Source organism: Pseudophryne corroboree, chromosome 6 (assembly GCF_028390025.1).
Source record: "Pseudophryne corroboree isolate aPseCor3 chromosome 6, aPseCor3.hap2, whole genome shotgun sequence".
Taxonomy (NCBI): domain Eukaryota; kingdom Metazoa; phylum Chordata; class Amphibia; order Anura; family Myobatrachidae; genus Pseudophryne; species Pseudophryne corroboree.
The window spans coordinates 509,746,248-509,763,277 of NC_086449.1; the positions used below are offsets into that span (position 1 = coordinate 509,746,248).

At 41.3% G+C, this 17,030-nt stretch overlaps 1 protein-coding gene and 1 long non-coding RNA gene across 4 annotated transcripts in view; one reads left to right on the top strand and one right to left on the bottom strand.

The window, feature by feature from the left end:
• The window catches only part of CAPS2 (calcyphosine 2), a 274,614-nt gene that overhangs the window by 205,909 nt on the left and 51,675 nt on the right, over positions 1 to 17,030 (top strand). For all 3 annotated transcript variants that reach the window (XM_063927438.1, XM_063927440.1, XM_063927439.1), the window contains exons 12-14: positions 2,147 to 2,242; positions 4,153 to 4,246; positions 11,101 to 11,219. In XM_063927438.1, the coding sequence (XP_063783508.1) occupies positions 2,147 to 2,242; positions 4,153 to 4,246; positions 11,101 to 11,219 (309 nt within the window). The remainder of the gene's footprint in view (positions 1 to 2,146; positions 2,243 to 4,152; positions 4,247 to 11,100; positions 11,220 to 17,030) is intronic.
• LOC134932744 (uncharacterized) overlaps positions 178 to 17,030 on the bottom strand; it is a 90,179-nt gene continuing 73,326 nt past the window's right edge. The window contains exon 3 of the long non-coding RNA XR_010179470.1: positions 178 to 1,373. This is a non-coding gene — a long non-coding RNA (uncharacterized LOC134932744). The remainder of the gene's footprint in view (positions 1,374 to 17,030) is intronic.

A 17,030-nucleotide genomic window follows, 5' to 3' on the forward strand; every position in this document is an offset into this window, starting at 1 on the left:
TTTAGACATTTCGCTCAACTCTGGCTGTAGCACACAGTATATGTTACATGTTTGTTTAAGTATAGTATTGACTGTTTTGGTCTTTAAACATAAATCTGTTGTGTGGAGAGGGAAGTACTCTTTTTTTTTTTTTCTTTTCTTTGAAAGACAACATTTATTGAAGGGATAAGAGGCTATGCATAATGACCAGCGCAGAGATCCATGCAAAACAAATAAACATTTACATACAAGTATCAACAGTTAAACAGTCGCGTGCCCACAATTATCAATTATCAACCAATTTTTATTCAAAACATAGGTGGAATCCAATTGTCCTACCACATGCCCCTGCTGGCCATCTATAGTAATGGGCGCCAATAAGAGCATTTAAATTGTTGCTCTGATCATACACTCATTAACATTTAACGCATCTGAAAGCACCAGGTTTAGCGGCACAACGTGCCTAACCCGTCTAAAGATCTCTGTTAGGTGTCTAAAGTCCGGGTTTGGGCGCTTTAGGCACCGAAACTATGGACTTTCCTTAGGGTTTTTTTCTTGCACCCCCGGAGGCTGAGAGAAAAAATGTGACTGCCGCTGCTAATGGGCACCTGATCAGAGCAACAATTGAATTGCACTGATAGACACCTATTACCATAGACGGCAGCAGGGGTCGCGAGGCACAAGTGAATGCCCCCATGGAGTCATATACTCTTTCAACAATCGATTTACTGTTTAAAATGCAGATTCTCAGTAAATCCCGTGGGTGCAATTTAATGTGGACCTTTTCTTACAGCTCCTGAGGCTGTGAGGAAAGTTCACCCTCTGGGCTTATTGCGCGTGGGATAAAAGTCCCAGTTGAATACGCCCCTTAGTATAGTGATGGGTATACAGTACTTTAGGAAAATCCACTTCATAGCTGATACAGGTAAGCATAACTGATTTTTGTACATAAATTAGTTTACCATACTAGGTTATGTATTTTTTTATATGATGCAAAATGATTTCTTTGATAATCATATTCTTTGAAATGTATACTGAAAACTCTTATCAGTTACATTTTCATTGCCCTTTAATCCCAAATAAATGACACAGTCCTTGAATGCCATTTTAACATGCTTATTTGCAATCTACTGTTATGCCGTAGCAAAAATGACATTAATGCTCATATATACAACAACTTGCTTTTCTAGCAGTTACTGGGAATGCACAAATAATGACATTAGTAATATATATAGTCAAAAAGAACTCTCGTAATCTCTTTTGTGGTATCCTTGCTTCAGTGTAATTTCCTTTTTATAGTCTATTAAATTGTTTTCAATATAAATCTGACCTGCTGGTGAAATTAATGTAGAAACCATGAGTTAGTAGCTCCAAGGCATTCAATGATGTTATTTCTGTATAATGAAAATAAAAGACTGCCATGAAATACATTACTCATTGCAAGGATGCCTCATCGGGCTGGGACACAGCAGCGTAACACAGGGGCAGTATTTTTGTTTCGGACACATTATAATCTTTATTAAATGCTTTTATCATTGACAGCAGCTAGCACAGACATGGCTGCACCTTTTTTATGCTGTGTAAAAAAAAAAATGATCTACTTCAAAGGAAACTTTAGTGAAGGCTTGACTTGTGATGTATTTATTGAAAATATTTTTTACATATTATCATTTGTGGATATTAAGTTACCTCCTCCTTATTGGCTATACCATGTGAATCTATTCTTCAACTGGCCAAAACTGTAATCTTGGATACAAATGTTAGAGTTTGGACCAATTCTGTTCAAATAAACAAAGGCTGAATCAATGAGCCTTTGGAAGTGGTATTGAATCTCTCTCCCAAGTACTTTCTTGTTTATCCTCCCCTAAATACTTCCTTATGGGACAGTTGAAGGTGTTTGTTAAATGCATGTTTTCAGTCGGTCTCAGTAAAGTAGGAAGGTGGAAAGCAGTCCTAAAATTATATTACTCTATGTTTTACTAACAGAATGAGTAGATCAGGAATAATTTAAAATAAACATTGATCAGGTTATAAATAAGTCTTCCAGTTTTGGGAGTGCTAGGTCTATCCTACCTTATACACTGCATAATTGGGCCACACTATAGCAAAAAGCAAACATGTTATACCCACTTGAAATAGAAATTCATAACCTTTTGTTCTTTCTCAGAAATGGTCGTGATGCCTGTAGGGAACTTATCGGGTTCTTTTTCGCATATGACAAGTCTGTTACAATTTATGAATATCGGCAATTTGGAAAAAATAGGTAAGGTTGAAATAGACAAATGTTTCTATTTCAGAATGACATCAGATAGCATGATTGTTTAGCTCATGGCTGTGTTTTAATGTAATTCTGATCTGAAGAATAGAAAAATCGCTAGATGCGTTTGTGCAATAGAGCTTGCAAGGTACTCTGACCTCCATTTTTTTCTAGAGCTATAGACTGCATAATACTATAACATAATTTCCGATAACACATTTTGTGTGTTCAGAGAGCCTCTTATTCAGTTATTAGTGTGTGTGTGTGTGTGTGTGTGTGTGTGTGTGTGTGTGTGTGTGTGTGTGTGTGTCCTTCAGTCTTCCAGTATTAACTCACCATTATCCAGAGCCATATTAAGGCTAGTGGGGGCCCTAGATTAACAAAGATATGGAGGACCCGCCAATAAAATTGACTCTGCTCCCCACCGCTGAGAGAGAGACAAAGAGGATGTCAGGGAGAGAGGTGGTATGAGGGAAATAGAGAGAAGAGCGACATAGAGAAAGAGGGTGTCAGAGAGAGAGGGTGTTGGAGCGAGAGAAAGAGGGTGTCAGAGAGAGAGGTGTCAGGGAAAGAGAGGGAATGAGAGAAAGAGAGGGGGAAGCAAAAGAGGGTGTTGGGGAGAGAGGTGCAAGAGACAGAGGGCGATGGAGAGAGTGATGAGAGAGGGGTGAGTGAAGTTGTTGAGTGAGGGAGACAATGTGACAGAGTGAAGGAGGGTGAGTGAGTGAGAGAGAGAGGGTGTCAGAAAGAGAGGGGAGGGGGAGTGAATAGAAGAGAGAGGGTGTCAGAGAGACAAAGAGTGGGAGAGAGGGATGGGGAGCGAGCAGGGGGGAAGAGAGGGTGCCGGGGAGAGAGGGAGATAGAAAGAGGGGAAGGAGAGCATGAGTGCCAGGGAGAGAGAGAGAGGAAGAGAGGGGTACAAGGCAGGGAGAGACAGAGAGAGAGAGAGGGGAGAAAGGGATAGGGAGTGGGTGGGAGAAGGAGGGTGTCAGGGAGGAGAGAGAGAGTGTGTCATGGAGAGAGTGACAGAGAGTTAGCATGTCAGGGATAGAGAGAGAGAGGTGGATGCAAGAAAGAGAGGGGAGGGCGAGTGAGTGGGAGAGACACTACCTGTTACAGCTGGCTAGGTTCCAGCACACGTCTCTTATGGGGGCGGGCACTTTATTATTCTAATTACCAGTTATTTATATAGCACACACACATTCTGCAGCACTTTACAGAGAATGTTTGGCCATTCACATCAGTTCCTTCCCCAGTGGAGCTTACAATCTATATTCCCTACCACATGTACACGCACACTCATTCATGCTAGGGTTAATTTTGTTAGAATCCAATTAACCTGACAGTATTTTTTTGGATTGTGGGAGGAAACTGGAGTACCCGGAGGAAACCCAAGCAACTACAGGGAGAATATACAAACTCCACACTTAAGACCATGGTGGGAATTGAACCCATGACATCAGTGCTGTGAGGCAGTAATGCTAACCATTACACCATCCGTACTGCATTTCATGCCACTCGCAAATCGCAGCACTGCAGTGCCCTGCTGCTGGAAGTTGGTCAGGTAGGGGTAGAGTGGGCCGGGTCAGGGGAATATTTGCAGCAGTGTGGGGGCCCCTGGATGACTGTCTCGTCCACCCAGCCTATAATCCGGCCCTGCCATTATCTCATGGAAGTGTATATTTAGACCTTTAATTGTCACTACATTTTAGTTGGGGTTTTTTTTTTCTGATCCCTTGTAATGATAAAGCCACATTTTTTCCACCATTTAATGACTTCAACGTGTATTGATTAATTGACAGGATAAAATGGTCTTTGTTCAATACTAATATTTTTGTTTTAGAATTATCTACCACTGTACATGATACGATCCCCTATAGTACTGTTATGAAAATCGCTTTTCTTTATTTTCAAAGGACAAATGCATTACCCTTCATCCAAAAGGGGATTTATTGCCATAAAGCTGGGTGGAAAAGAGGAAAGTCCTATGAGCTTGAAGACTTTTATTCTGTAAGTCTGCACTTTACCGGTCTTAGGCAGTTCAAATCAGGAACCTGAAACTTTGTATGCTTCTGTATGTTTAATATAAATGAGCTCTAAATGAGTCCCTCTGCTTCTACCATATTAGAAATACATGCTTTGGGAATATCAGACTCTTCAGTGAAAAGAAATCCATTGATCTGGGCACCTACTACACTTGGGATGTTTTATGTGGACAGTAATTGCCATTATATTTCTCCATGCTAAGCACTCTTCACTATTGTCATCAGTTTTTGTTGTTGCCCTCTGTTCATTCGGTGAAACATAAATAATTGTACATGTCTGTGAGAAGACAAATGAATTATGGGTCATGATGTCTTCACAGACTGTGAATATATTAGATAAATCTTGATGCCTTTCAGTAACTCTACGAAATAACCATTTTGTACAGACATATTGATAGAAATTCTAAATAGTCTTGTTGACAGCAATCCTATACTGCTGTCTATGTTATGGCACCATCAGTTTCTTTTTTTGTCTTTTCATTTCTTTAATACAATTGATTTTATGTGCAACATTTCAAAATGGCTGTGTATTGAATACAAACAGTGGTAGCTGCTCAATCAGTCTGGAGATAATTATATATCAGGTTCTAGAAAAGGGGAGGGGTCACAAACAAACAGCAGCAGAGAGGGGGGGGGGGGGACGGCACTTTTTCTCCCCCTGATATCCCCCCAGCACACTAAAAATTACCTGTAACCATATCTGAACCTATCTGTTAATAGAATTTCAGAGAAATTGGTCACATACGTTTGCAAAGACATGTTTAGCTGCTGAGCCGCGTCAAGGCTTCTCCGATATCAGCAGTCCTAATACTACTTAATGGCAGTGCCCACATAGGTCCATTTGATTTGTCTACTGAAAGGCCTCATGATAATGGCTCATACTAAAACGCATCCAGACAGAGGGCCAGCTTACCTGGGAGCCACCTGCAGGATCTAAATCATGTATTGAATAGCAAGGGGAAAAAAAGAAAGTACACAAAATGCTAAAATCTCATGTACATTAGTCAGTATTATTCTAACCAGCGACTCGTGCACTGGTATGCGTTCCGTTATTTATTAATGAAAGATTTGGCAAGAGGGGGCAGAGGCAACAGTTGCAGTTCACATAATCATTTTACAATTTTTACATATTTATGAGCGAGAATAGATACTATGGGCCTCATTTATAATTTTAGGCATTTAGTGCCCCAAAATGATTCAAAAAAATTCTTGTGCACAAAATGCATACATACACATATATGTTGAGTTACATGTATCACAATTTATGTTCAGATCAGGAGACAACAGTATCCCATATTCAGGCAAACAATTGTGTACAATTGCATCATCCTATACCAAATAATATAATGTTATATTCATGATAGAGAACAGTGTCTTTATAATGTTATTAACAAATGTTAAAGTTGTGTGTTACGTATGAAATGTAATGAGATACAAACATTCCCACATTAGTTGTTTACAGATTTATAAATCTTCAGAGAATAGTCATTCCTTCATCAGTCCAAATGGAAGTTACAGATATGCAAGTAGAAATGCTTTGACTTGACATAAAATTGGCAATGCTAATGAATGAAATACTATCAGATGGAGGGGTAAATGCACAAGCTGCCAATCGGAAGCAGCTAGATATTGCTGTTGGTGTCTTCACCATCATCACCTGTGTTTACATCAAGTATCCAGTGCCCAAACAGGATGTACCTCCTAAAAAGCACATATAGAGATTCAGCCAAGTATCATCATTAGGTCACCCTCCAGGGGAACATACTGCATTTACCAGCACATGCCTTTAATATACTCAACTAACGCTAGCATATTCCATCTATCCAGGCAATTCCAAGACATGCTAGAATTTATGTATGGATGCTTTTTGGTAAGCGCACACAGCATATTTGCCTACACTTCACGAATGTCCAGGAGACTTTCAAATTTTGGGCAGACCTACAGATGCCAATAGTATAGGTAGACCCCCTATATATCCTGCCCACTTCATAGTGAAATGGATGTAATGGAGAGCATAATCCCGTAATTAGAGATGGGGCCAATATGACGCAATTCTATAAGAATTGTCATTTTGGGCCCAACCCCTTCTTCATGGCCCTGCAAATTACTGCATGCCAAGAGGGATGGGGGCTAATAAAATGCACCTGGGGGACGGGGAGCTAAAATGTAGGCAGGTATGATGCACTGTATCGAAATCCAGATATTTACACCACAAATATTGATGTATGCCCAACTTTAAATGTGATCCACAGAATTTTATTTTGGAACTGTAGAATGCTTACTCACTATGATCTGTTACGCTGCATTGCAATTTCACAGATATTTAAAATTAAGATATATTGTTTATATTTTACTCTTTGCTTCAGCTTTCCAGCCTTTTAAATGATTCAGCAGTTACTGGCAATTACATAGGTCTCAGGAGGGGATGCGGTTAATTTACCAGCTGTCAGGACCCCAGCGGTCAGGATACAGACGCCGGAAATGTCATACCGGACACCACAGAATAAATAGGCAATACTTTTAAGGGGATGTCTTAAGATGCTTATTTCAGTGAATACAGAGCTTCCCTCTTAAGGTCCCCATACATTACTGTGACTTGTCTGAGGCACAAGTCTGATCCGATTTCCCTTGAACTCCCCCGGGAGTGCTTCCTTCCGATTTGGTACTTGATGTGCCATTTTTACATGTGATTTATCTCATACGATATATCGCATGCTGCTGCTGCTGTGTTGGTGTTTGGGAGCGTCCAGAGAAAAGCCACTCAAGTGAAGACATCCGAGAAATCGTATGCAATATTTCGCAGGTGCTAAAAAACTAGCCACGATGTGCACCTGATGGCTGTGATTCCGATTTATCTTATGTGCAGCATGTCCGACCACCGACTCAGCCCCGATGTGCGCAGGACCGCACATCGGATCGGATCAGATGTCAAACACTTGCGATTTGGACAATTCTCACTCGATTTCCCGGGCCGATCCGTCGGAATCGGGTGAAAAGAGGCCATATCAGACAAGTGTATGGCCAGCTTTAGATTCCTAGTTTATGTAACTTATATTCATCTCCTAATATATGTGTTTGCATTTTATTCCTCTCTGTGTTCCTTCTGTGTGAAATTGGAACAATAAGAAACCAACAAGTAAAACACCCGCATTTAGTGAAATATATTTTAGGGTAGACGTGAACAAAGTGTGTTCAAGCACTTGTCCTAGCAGTAAGTAACACGTAGCTCAGGGGATTGCTGAACTACACCTGCAATGAAGAAACCTGCCATAACATGTCTTAACATAGATTACTTACTGAGACATGCTTCTATTTTTGTTTATTTGCTTTTCATCTAAATTTATACTGAAATTTTCAGTTTTAGTTGTACATGTGGCCTGCCTCCTGCTATTCTACTGTTTGTAATCCTGAACACTTGCTTCATTATATTGTCACATACCATTACTGAAACCCAGAGGGACAAAGTGTGGTTAAAATTAAAACAATTTGGGAACTTGAGTTAGGAAACAATGAAGGAAAGATTGATGGGTTTCTGTGAAGAATTTGTATTAGCTGTTGACTAAGCGTGATTGTTGTTTATATAAATTTGCCTTCTTTTGTAAGCTGTCTACATAATGTGAAAATAAAGACATCACTGGACAGCTAACACAGGCAAGTTCAGGCAAATAGAAATTTGCAGCTTTTTCTTCTGGAGAAAGAAAAGTGTTTTTATTTAGTATATTAACTAGAAATGGGTTTAGGTAAATAAAGTGAATAAAATATTCTGAAAAGTGGCATAAAATATAAATTTTATGATCAGAAGTTAGCAATCCAGATAATCTCAAGCAGTGATTAAATGTGATTCAGTAGCGCAGCCTTCCTTTGCATCCTATGCGTAACACCCTGGTCTCCCCAAGACCAATGGATGGTATGGGAAAATATATATATGGTGTATACACACTGGGCACTGGAGTGTTTTCCACAAAGAAGTATTTCATAAAACACATATGATAAAAAGTACAAAATAGGCAAACGAGTAAAGAAGCAAACAGGTGTATCCTTTATACATGTCATGCATGTCCAAATTAAAAAGGTCTTTGTCACAGTGTAGAGTGTCAATGTCCTTTGTAGAGATGAGCAATGATAGAGTTCTTACCCGGTCCCTTGGGTTGGAGCCACAGGTGGTAAAAGCAGTGTGATGTCTGGAAATACAGTACACACCGCTGGGCTCCAGTGCTTTTAAAACCGGGCAGTCTCTGTTGGTCACTTTCCGAAGGGGTTTCAAATCTCTCTGGGCTCTTTTTCAAGGCTTGATGACTGTACTGTGTGGGAATCTCCTTTTAAATGTTACAAAAACTCGCCTCCTTGTACCGGAAGTGCTGTTTAAGCCAAAAAATGTCAGCATTATACAGAAACTTTTAGGCAATGTCAAGTAGAATCTGTAAATGTTCACTTGGCCACTGAGATCTAGATCCAGTTTTGTGTTTGAACCTACAGTACAGTATGTAGTTTATTTCCCAGGGAGCCGAATACGTGACAGACGACCACACATACTGTATCTTGAGATATGTTCTAAGTGCATACATATTTATTTCCCAACTGATTTATGCAATCCTTTTTGGCCCCGACAAGTGGGGATTCTGGGCCAAATTAATTTGAAACTATTTATTAAGCAGAGAGACTTGTAATATGTGTAGTCCCTCAATAGGTTGATTATTCACTTTTGTTGGAATTTGTGAGCCCACAAGAGCTGGGGGTTGCGTACATCTGTAGACAAAATTAACTATAAAATCCTCTATAATACAGCAGACGCCACTTCCCACTTAATCGTACTTGCAACGGTATCATCTATGTAAGCAGGTAATACAGCCAACTAGTGCTGACATGTCATCCTTATTACCCATTATTTGCACCCACCCTGACCATCCACAAATACAGAATTCCCATGTATATATGATCCTATTTCTCGCATAAACATACCTTTACTGTACTTGAACTATCGTTGAAAGCCCCAACCCTCCACATATATCCACATAGGCACAGGCAGGCAATAGTGCCAGAATCATGCAGGGACGCATATGATAATTCACCTTGTTCCTGATTCATAGATGGATGCTTTTGCACAGCAGGCATCTGAAGAAAACCGATACCTCCTGTCAGCATGTCAGATACAGTGCCTGCATCAGAAGTAGCAAGATCGGATCAACATCGCAACCATCGGCCTTAATGTTTGCAGCATCGCCCATGCCTAAGCTCAAGAATAGCCGCCTCCTGTAAACTTGCGAGGCCAGTAAATCTGTGTCAGAAGATATAGACACTGGGCTTGCCACTCCCAGAAAACAGTGGGGCGACATGCCCCCAGTTTCTGGAAATGCATGCAATGCCGCCCCATCCCTGCCCCAAAGGGTCGCAGCATGATTGATATTGGGAGCACTGCGTGAGATCACCCACAAACCTTAGAGATTTACGTACATCAGTGTGAATTCATGCAGACTTCACTACATCAACTGCCATAGGGCCTAATTCATGTTTGTATGCAACTGCGACTCTCTAGGCTATGGAGCTGCTAATGTTAGCAAGTGAAGCTGCTGCCCAGTAATGAAATGAGATGCCCACTGGACTCATCGCAGGCTCAATCGCAATTGCATACACATTAACAGACTATATGCAATCAAGGAGACAATTGGAACTAAGGGTTGGTCTATGGCTATGCAGACTGGCCACAGCAGTAGCGACTCAGACTTCATGTATTTGCATGTACAATCACACAGCCATCAGAAGACACACGCCCCGATAAACGGCCATGACGCGTCTGCATTTCTCCAACCACTCCCTTTAAATTCCCTGTTAACACCTCCAAACGGCCACTTCCCGTCAATCACAATGCGACAAAGTACTCCGTGCGAGTGGGGTTGCAGCAGCACCAATGTGCATGCGCATTGCGATCGCAGCACATGCGCAGTTTGCCGTTAATCTGGTGCGTGAATATCGGCCATTATGTACCACCATGAAATAGGCCCATAATACTCAATCTGCATCAGCTTCATAAGGGCCCTACACATTGGCCAAGGTGCTCGACAGCCGAAACGGCTGACGGATGACCCGGGGGGGGGGGAGTGAAGTTTCGAGATTGTCCATATTGGCTTGCAGGGCCGCGCATCGTTGGTGTCTGCATACTGAGCAATATGAACGATATCTTGTTCATTAATAACCAAGATCGTTCATATCACTCAGTGTAATCGCAAATGTGTAGGGCCATTTAGTGTTAAACGCTAGCTAAGGCTGCCTACATAGTGTTAGTATTGTGTGGATATTATACATTTTTTTTTATTTCTTTTAATGCAGTTTGCTATATAATTTAAGCTCTAGTGGACAGGATCTTCTCATCTGTTTCTTTGTACAGTATATTCAACTTATCTGATACATTATGCAATGCTGGGAAGCATGATGACACTGTAAATAAAGAATGATAATTGATTCACAGTAACTTGGTACCATTTATAAATGTGCTGAAGATTTATTTATAGAACAAGGCTAATTGTCAATTGATTTATTGATTAATAAGCTCAGCGCCAACTTTCACCTTCCTTTAAGGCAGATGACTTTCTGCATGAGATTACTCGGAGACCAGCATTGAATACACTTGTATCTGCCCTACTATTTGTTATCTATACCTTGGTTGATGTAATGCTTTACAACTGCAGTATAGTTACTTTGAAAAGAAAGTTGATTAGTGAAGTCACAAAGTGAAAGTTGCTTGCAATTATTCTATGTTTAAAAATAAAAATATGTTTAACTATTGCTTTTATATGTAATACTCTGTAAATCTGATATTTTCAGGGAGCAAACCTTACTTTCTCCATAGAGGAACATCAAAGCCTTTCAGAAAGCTTAAAACAAAACCCAATACTTACTATTCGGATTACAGCCATTGATGAGGAAGCTTTGAATTCCTTAAGGTAATAGTTTAACAAATGTTGCACTAATCACATATATAGTTACAATAGTTGCCTATCTATTGTGTGTACACATTTTTTTTTTTTTATAACCGTACACACACTACTTTACAAAATGAAAAGCTTAAGTAATTCAATGAGCGCCTCAGCGTTATTCTAATAATTATTTCGTGAAATCCTATTTATGTACCATAACTTGTAAATACTTTCTGAAGGACCAAATACAAGCAGATATTTAAAAAAAATCATTCATATTTTATAGAAATGTGTTGAAACAATAGCAGTGGTTTGTCATGTTCACTGCTTAACCAATGTCACCGAGACTTTTCTTGTCATTACTTTGCCTTATTATTCATGGCAGACCTATGTATTGATAGGATATAAAGATATTTTAATACTTGCCTGCTTCACACATAAAAGCACACTTGGTAAAAGAAATATAGTATTTCGTACTGTACAGTGTTTAGTTCCTTGGGAAGTTCATGTGGTATATGCGCTACAGATGTATCCTCATAAATTGTTGCTGCAGTTGTGGCAAACAGCCCATCTCGGCGCATCAAGTCCCATGCGACTCTGCTTCACTGAGCGTATTTTTCATGTCTTTATTTGCCCAAGACTTGTATATCTGTGTGGAGCTGCGTCTTTGAATCTGTGATGTTCACAGTAGCAGCACAGAAGTTTTCAGCAGAAATAGTTATGTGGGCAAGGACATTGCCATTGTCCTGGTGTAAAGGGGTAATGAAGGTAATAAGCAGGAAGTCACGCCTATACTCAGGTCATTTACTTGTCTGCCAAATTTAGGAATTGCACGTTAAGCATTTCTGCACCTAAAAAGGGTGGATTTGTCGGCGCTCATACTGTAGGCAGCTGTCTCTCCCTCTCAGTAAAGCTCTACACTGGTACTTTATGATCCATTCCTCAAGGTCCTATTTCATACATACTGTCACAGATTTATTAATCAGTGAGCCTTGAAACATTACCATCAGCTAATAAGGTGAGACAAAATAGGTCAATGGAATACCAGACTTGTATGTAGATTAAGGCTGCTAATGGTGTGACATTCCATTTTTAGTGAGTGGATGTTATATTGGTAAGAGGAGTGGATGTAATACTGGTAATGGGGGTGTTTGTGTAGTGGATGTTATAATGTACTATGGACACTTTTACATGAAATAATATGAACTGGGGGCACTGTTGCAACATAATATTAATCGGCGGGGCATGTAATGTTGCACAATATGAATTGGAGGCACTACAGTGTGATATAATTTGAACGGGACACTGTGTTGTGTAATGTAAACAGGAGGCCCTGTGTGGTGTAATGTGAACTGTTGTTAATGTTGGGCATAATGTGTAATAGTGGCACTACCATGTGGCATATTGTGAACTGGAGTACTACAATAGGGCATAATATGAACTATGAATATTATAGTATAACGTGAGATAGGGTACTACTATGGCTTCTAAAATGAACTAGTGCACTACTATGGGACATTGCATTAACTAGGGCATGATTAGGGTTCATAAAAATTGACTAGGGCACTACTATGGGGTATAAAATGAACACCCAGGAGTACATTTACAAAGGTGGGAGTTTTTTAGAAGTGGTGATGTTGCTTATAGCAACCAATCAGATTCTACTTAACATTTTTCTAGCTGCTTATAAAAGATAATAGAATGTTATTGGCTGCTATGGGCAACATCACCAGTCCCAAACGACTCCCACCTTAGTAAATTTACCCTCCCACCCCCACCCTCCCAGTGTCTCTTTAGAAGCATTAGCACAGGGGTCTTTTCAAAATATTGCTATAAAGCCCACAAAGTTCTGGCTTCTCCCTGGATATGCAGAGCCTGTCAGATGTAAGAAGATTTTGGCATCAAGCACACCTCTATGTATAAGCAAGTTGAATTATGAAGTTTCCTATAATTACTCTAATGGCATAACATGGATCAGGCTTATTTAGAGTGTTTAATATACTCCTTCAACCTCCATGTGCTTTATAATCATGTTTTCTATTAACATTTCTAATATTTGTATTGGAACACTGAACAGAACATTTCAACTGTGCAGATTATATCGAATCAGATAATTACATGTGTCATTTCCTGCACTCACATTCATAAATTCTGCTTCCATTTTTAGAGACTGCCAAATAATATATGTTTATTTATTTCAATCCACCTGCATAATTAATTTAATTACAAATCCAATTACTAGAATTTCCAAGACCTTATGGTCAGATATAGAAATAAACAGACTTCAGAAATAAATTATAATGCACATTGTTGGCAGCCTAATGCCTAGATGGTCAATTTATGAAAGTGAACAGTAATGTAGGCCTGCTATAGATACATTCATTTTATTTATTTGTTTTACAAATACTATAATAAAGCATTACATTCCATGCTGAGGAAGTCTATATTCTTACCATGGCAGTGCACTGCTACAGGATAATTCAGTAATTATTATACAACTTGTTTTTGTATTGCAGTAATTAAAGGCATAGAAAATGTGAATCCTATAGATTGTTAGTTGCGAGCAGTTCCTTCTTTCCTCTATGTCTGTCTGTTATTACCCAGCAGTGCATCTGCTATGGGGCCCACCTTCCTGTCACATATATTACATTAATTGTTCACCATGTGGTGGTCCATAAGGGCCCTTACAAACTTTTGCCTACAATTTATCACCTGCTCATTGTAATGTGGTATAAAATGGACTGGAGGGCATTATTGTGGCGCCATATAAATAAAGGATAATAATAATAATAATAATAATTTCTCATACGTCCTAGAGGATGCTGGGGACACCAAAAGAACCATGGGGTATAGACGGGATCCGCAGTAGACATGGGCACTTTAAGACTTTGAAAAGGGGTGTGCACTGGCTCCTCCTTCTATGCCCCTCCTTCAGACTCCAGTTTTAGAATTGTGCCCAGTGAGACTGGACGCACTACAGGGGAGCTCTACTGAGTTTCTCTGAAAATATTTTTTTGTTAGATTTTTTATGTTCAGGGAGGTTGCTGGCAACAGCCTCCCTGCTTCGTGGGACTTAGGGGAGAGAAGTTATGACCCACTTCTAGTGAGTTTAAGGGCTCTGCTTCTGGCTACAGGACACCATTAGCTCCTGAGGGTTTGATCGCTGGGTACGCTCAGATGCTCGCTCCCACAGCCGTCCGTCACCCCCCTTACAGAGCCAGAAGTCAGAAGACGGGTGAGTAGAAGAAGAAAGAAGACTTCAGTGACAGCACTTTCTTTAGGTACTGCTGCGCGCCAAGCTCCCGCTTACACACACAGCAGGGGGGGCGCCCTGGGCAGCTTAAAATACCTCAGCATAAGTCTGGCAAGAGGGGACATTACTGTGTAACACTGTCCTAACCTCCGCCAGTATAATCCAAAGAGCGGGACGGAAGCGCGCCATTAAGGGGGCGGAGCTTCGTCCCCACAGCTCACTCGGTGCCATTTCCTCTCCGCTGGCTGCAGAGACGCTGGTCCTACCTCACACTGCTGAACAAGTATCAGGGTGCAAAATGGGGGGGGCCTAGGTTATTTGGTGCAATATTATTATAATATAAAAAGCGCTACAGGTCTGGGGCATTTTAGTTAATGCTTCTGACCCCATTGATTTGGCGCTGGGGTGTGAGCTGGCAAATTCCCTCTGTGTCTCTCTGACAGGCTTCTCTGTGGGTCTGTCCCCTATAAGCCCAGTGTGTCTGTGTATTACACGTGTGTCGGCATGTCTGAGGCTGAGTGCTCTTCACAGGAGGAGACGCAAAAGATGGTGGGGGTGACCATATCGGCACTTCTGACTCCTGATTGGGTTAATGTATTGAATGCTTTGAATGCTAATGTAGCTCGTATTAGTAAAAGATTGGACAAGTCTGAGTCTCAGACCCAAGCATGGAAGAAATCTGGAAGATATGTTATTACAAGTTCAGGTCCCCTCGGGGTCACAGAAACATACGTTTACCCAGTTGGCAGACACTGATACTGACACGGACACTGATTCCAGTGTCGACTATAGTGATTCCAGATTAGATCCTAAATTGGCAAAGAGCATTCAGTACATGATTGTGGCTGGGGATAGGGAAAAGTGTGAGTCACCCCCAATTGTGGACAAGGCCCTATTGCGGTTGTCTAAAAAGGTGGTTCTTCCATCACCTGACACGGCAGCCCTTAAAGACCCTGCAGATCGTAGGCAGGAGGCTACGTTAAAATCCATTTATACGACCACAGGTACACTACTCAGACCGGTCATTGCCTCTGCATGATGGGTGAGTAGTGCTATTGAAAAGTGGGCAGATAACTTGTCATCTGACATAGATTCCCTAGATAGGGATAACATCCTCTTGACGCTGGGTTATATCAAGGATGCTGCAAGGGATATTGGCCTTTTGGGATCAAAGGCCAATGCCATGGCAGTCTCAGCTAGGCGAGCATTATGGATTCATCAGTGGAATGCTGATTCTGACTCTAAGAAAAATATGGAATCCCTACCGTACAAAGGTGGTGTCTTGTTTGGTGACGGCCTCGCTGATTTGGTATCTACGGCTACCGCGGGTAAGTCATCATTTTTGCCTTATGTGCCTTCGCAACAAAAGAAGACACACCACTATCAAATGCAGTCCTTTCGGCCCAATAAATACAGGAAAGGGTGAGATACTTCCTTCCTTGCGGCTAGAGGAAGGGGAAAAGGTAAAAGATCACCAGCCGTGGCGGGTTCCCAGGAGCAGAAGTCCTCCCCGACTTCTGCCAAATCAAGCGCATGACGCTGGGGCTCCTCTGCGGGAGTCCGCACTGGTGGGGGCACGTCTCAAACTCTTCAGTCAGTTCTGGGTTCATTCGGACCTGGACCCATGGGTTTTACAAATAATATCCCAAGGGTACAAACTGGACTTTCAAGACGTCCCCCCTCACCGATTTTTCAAATCGGCCTTGCCAGTTTCTCTTCCGGACAGGGAGGTAATTTGCAACGCCATACAAAAGTTGTGTCAAAATCAGGTTATAGTCAGGGTTCCCCAGTCACAACAGGGAGAAGGCTTTTATTCAAGTCTATTTGTGGTTCCGAAGCCAGATGGCTCGGTCAGGCCAATCCTGAACCTGAAATCCCTCAATTTCTACCTAAAAAATTTCAAATTTAAAATGGAGTCTTTCCGAGCAGTGATCTCCAGTCTGGAGGAAGGGGATTTTATGGTGTCGGTGGACATAAAAGATGCCTACTTACATGTTCCCATTTATCCTCCACATCAGGCTTACCTGAGGTTTGCACTTCAGGATTGTCATTACCAATTTCAGACGTTGCCGTTTGGTCTGTCCACGGCTCCGAGGATTTTCACCAAAGTAATGGCGGAAATGATGGTTCTCCTTCGCAAGCAAGGAGTCACAATTATCCCGTACTTGGATGATCTCCTGATAAAGGTGAGATCCAGGGACCAGTTGGTGAAAAACGTTGCCCTGTCCCTGACAGTTCTTCAACAACACGGTTGGCTCCTGAACTTGCCAAAATCACAGTTGATTCCGGCAACGAGGTTGTCATTTTTAGGGATGATACTGGACACAGAACTACAGAGAATTTTTCTTCTCGTGGAAAAGGCTCAGGAACTTCAGACTCTGGTCAAACAAATTCTGAGACAAACAAGAGTGTCAATCCATCAGTGCACTCGGTTGCTGGGGAAGATGGTGGCGACCTACGAGGCCATTCAGTTTGGCAGATTCCATGCCAGAGTATTTCAGTGGGACCTGTTGGACAAGTGGTCCGGATCCCACCTGCACATGCACCGGAAGATAGTCCTGTCTTCAAAGACCAGAATATCACTC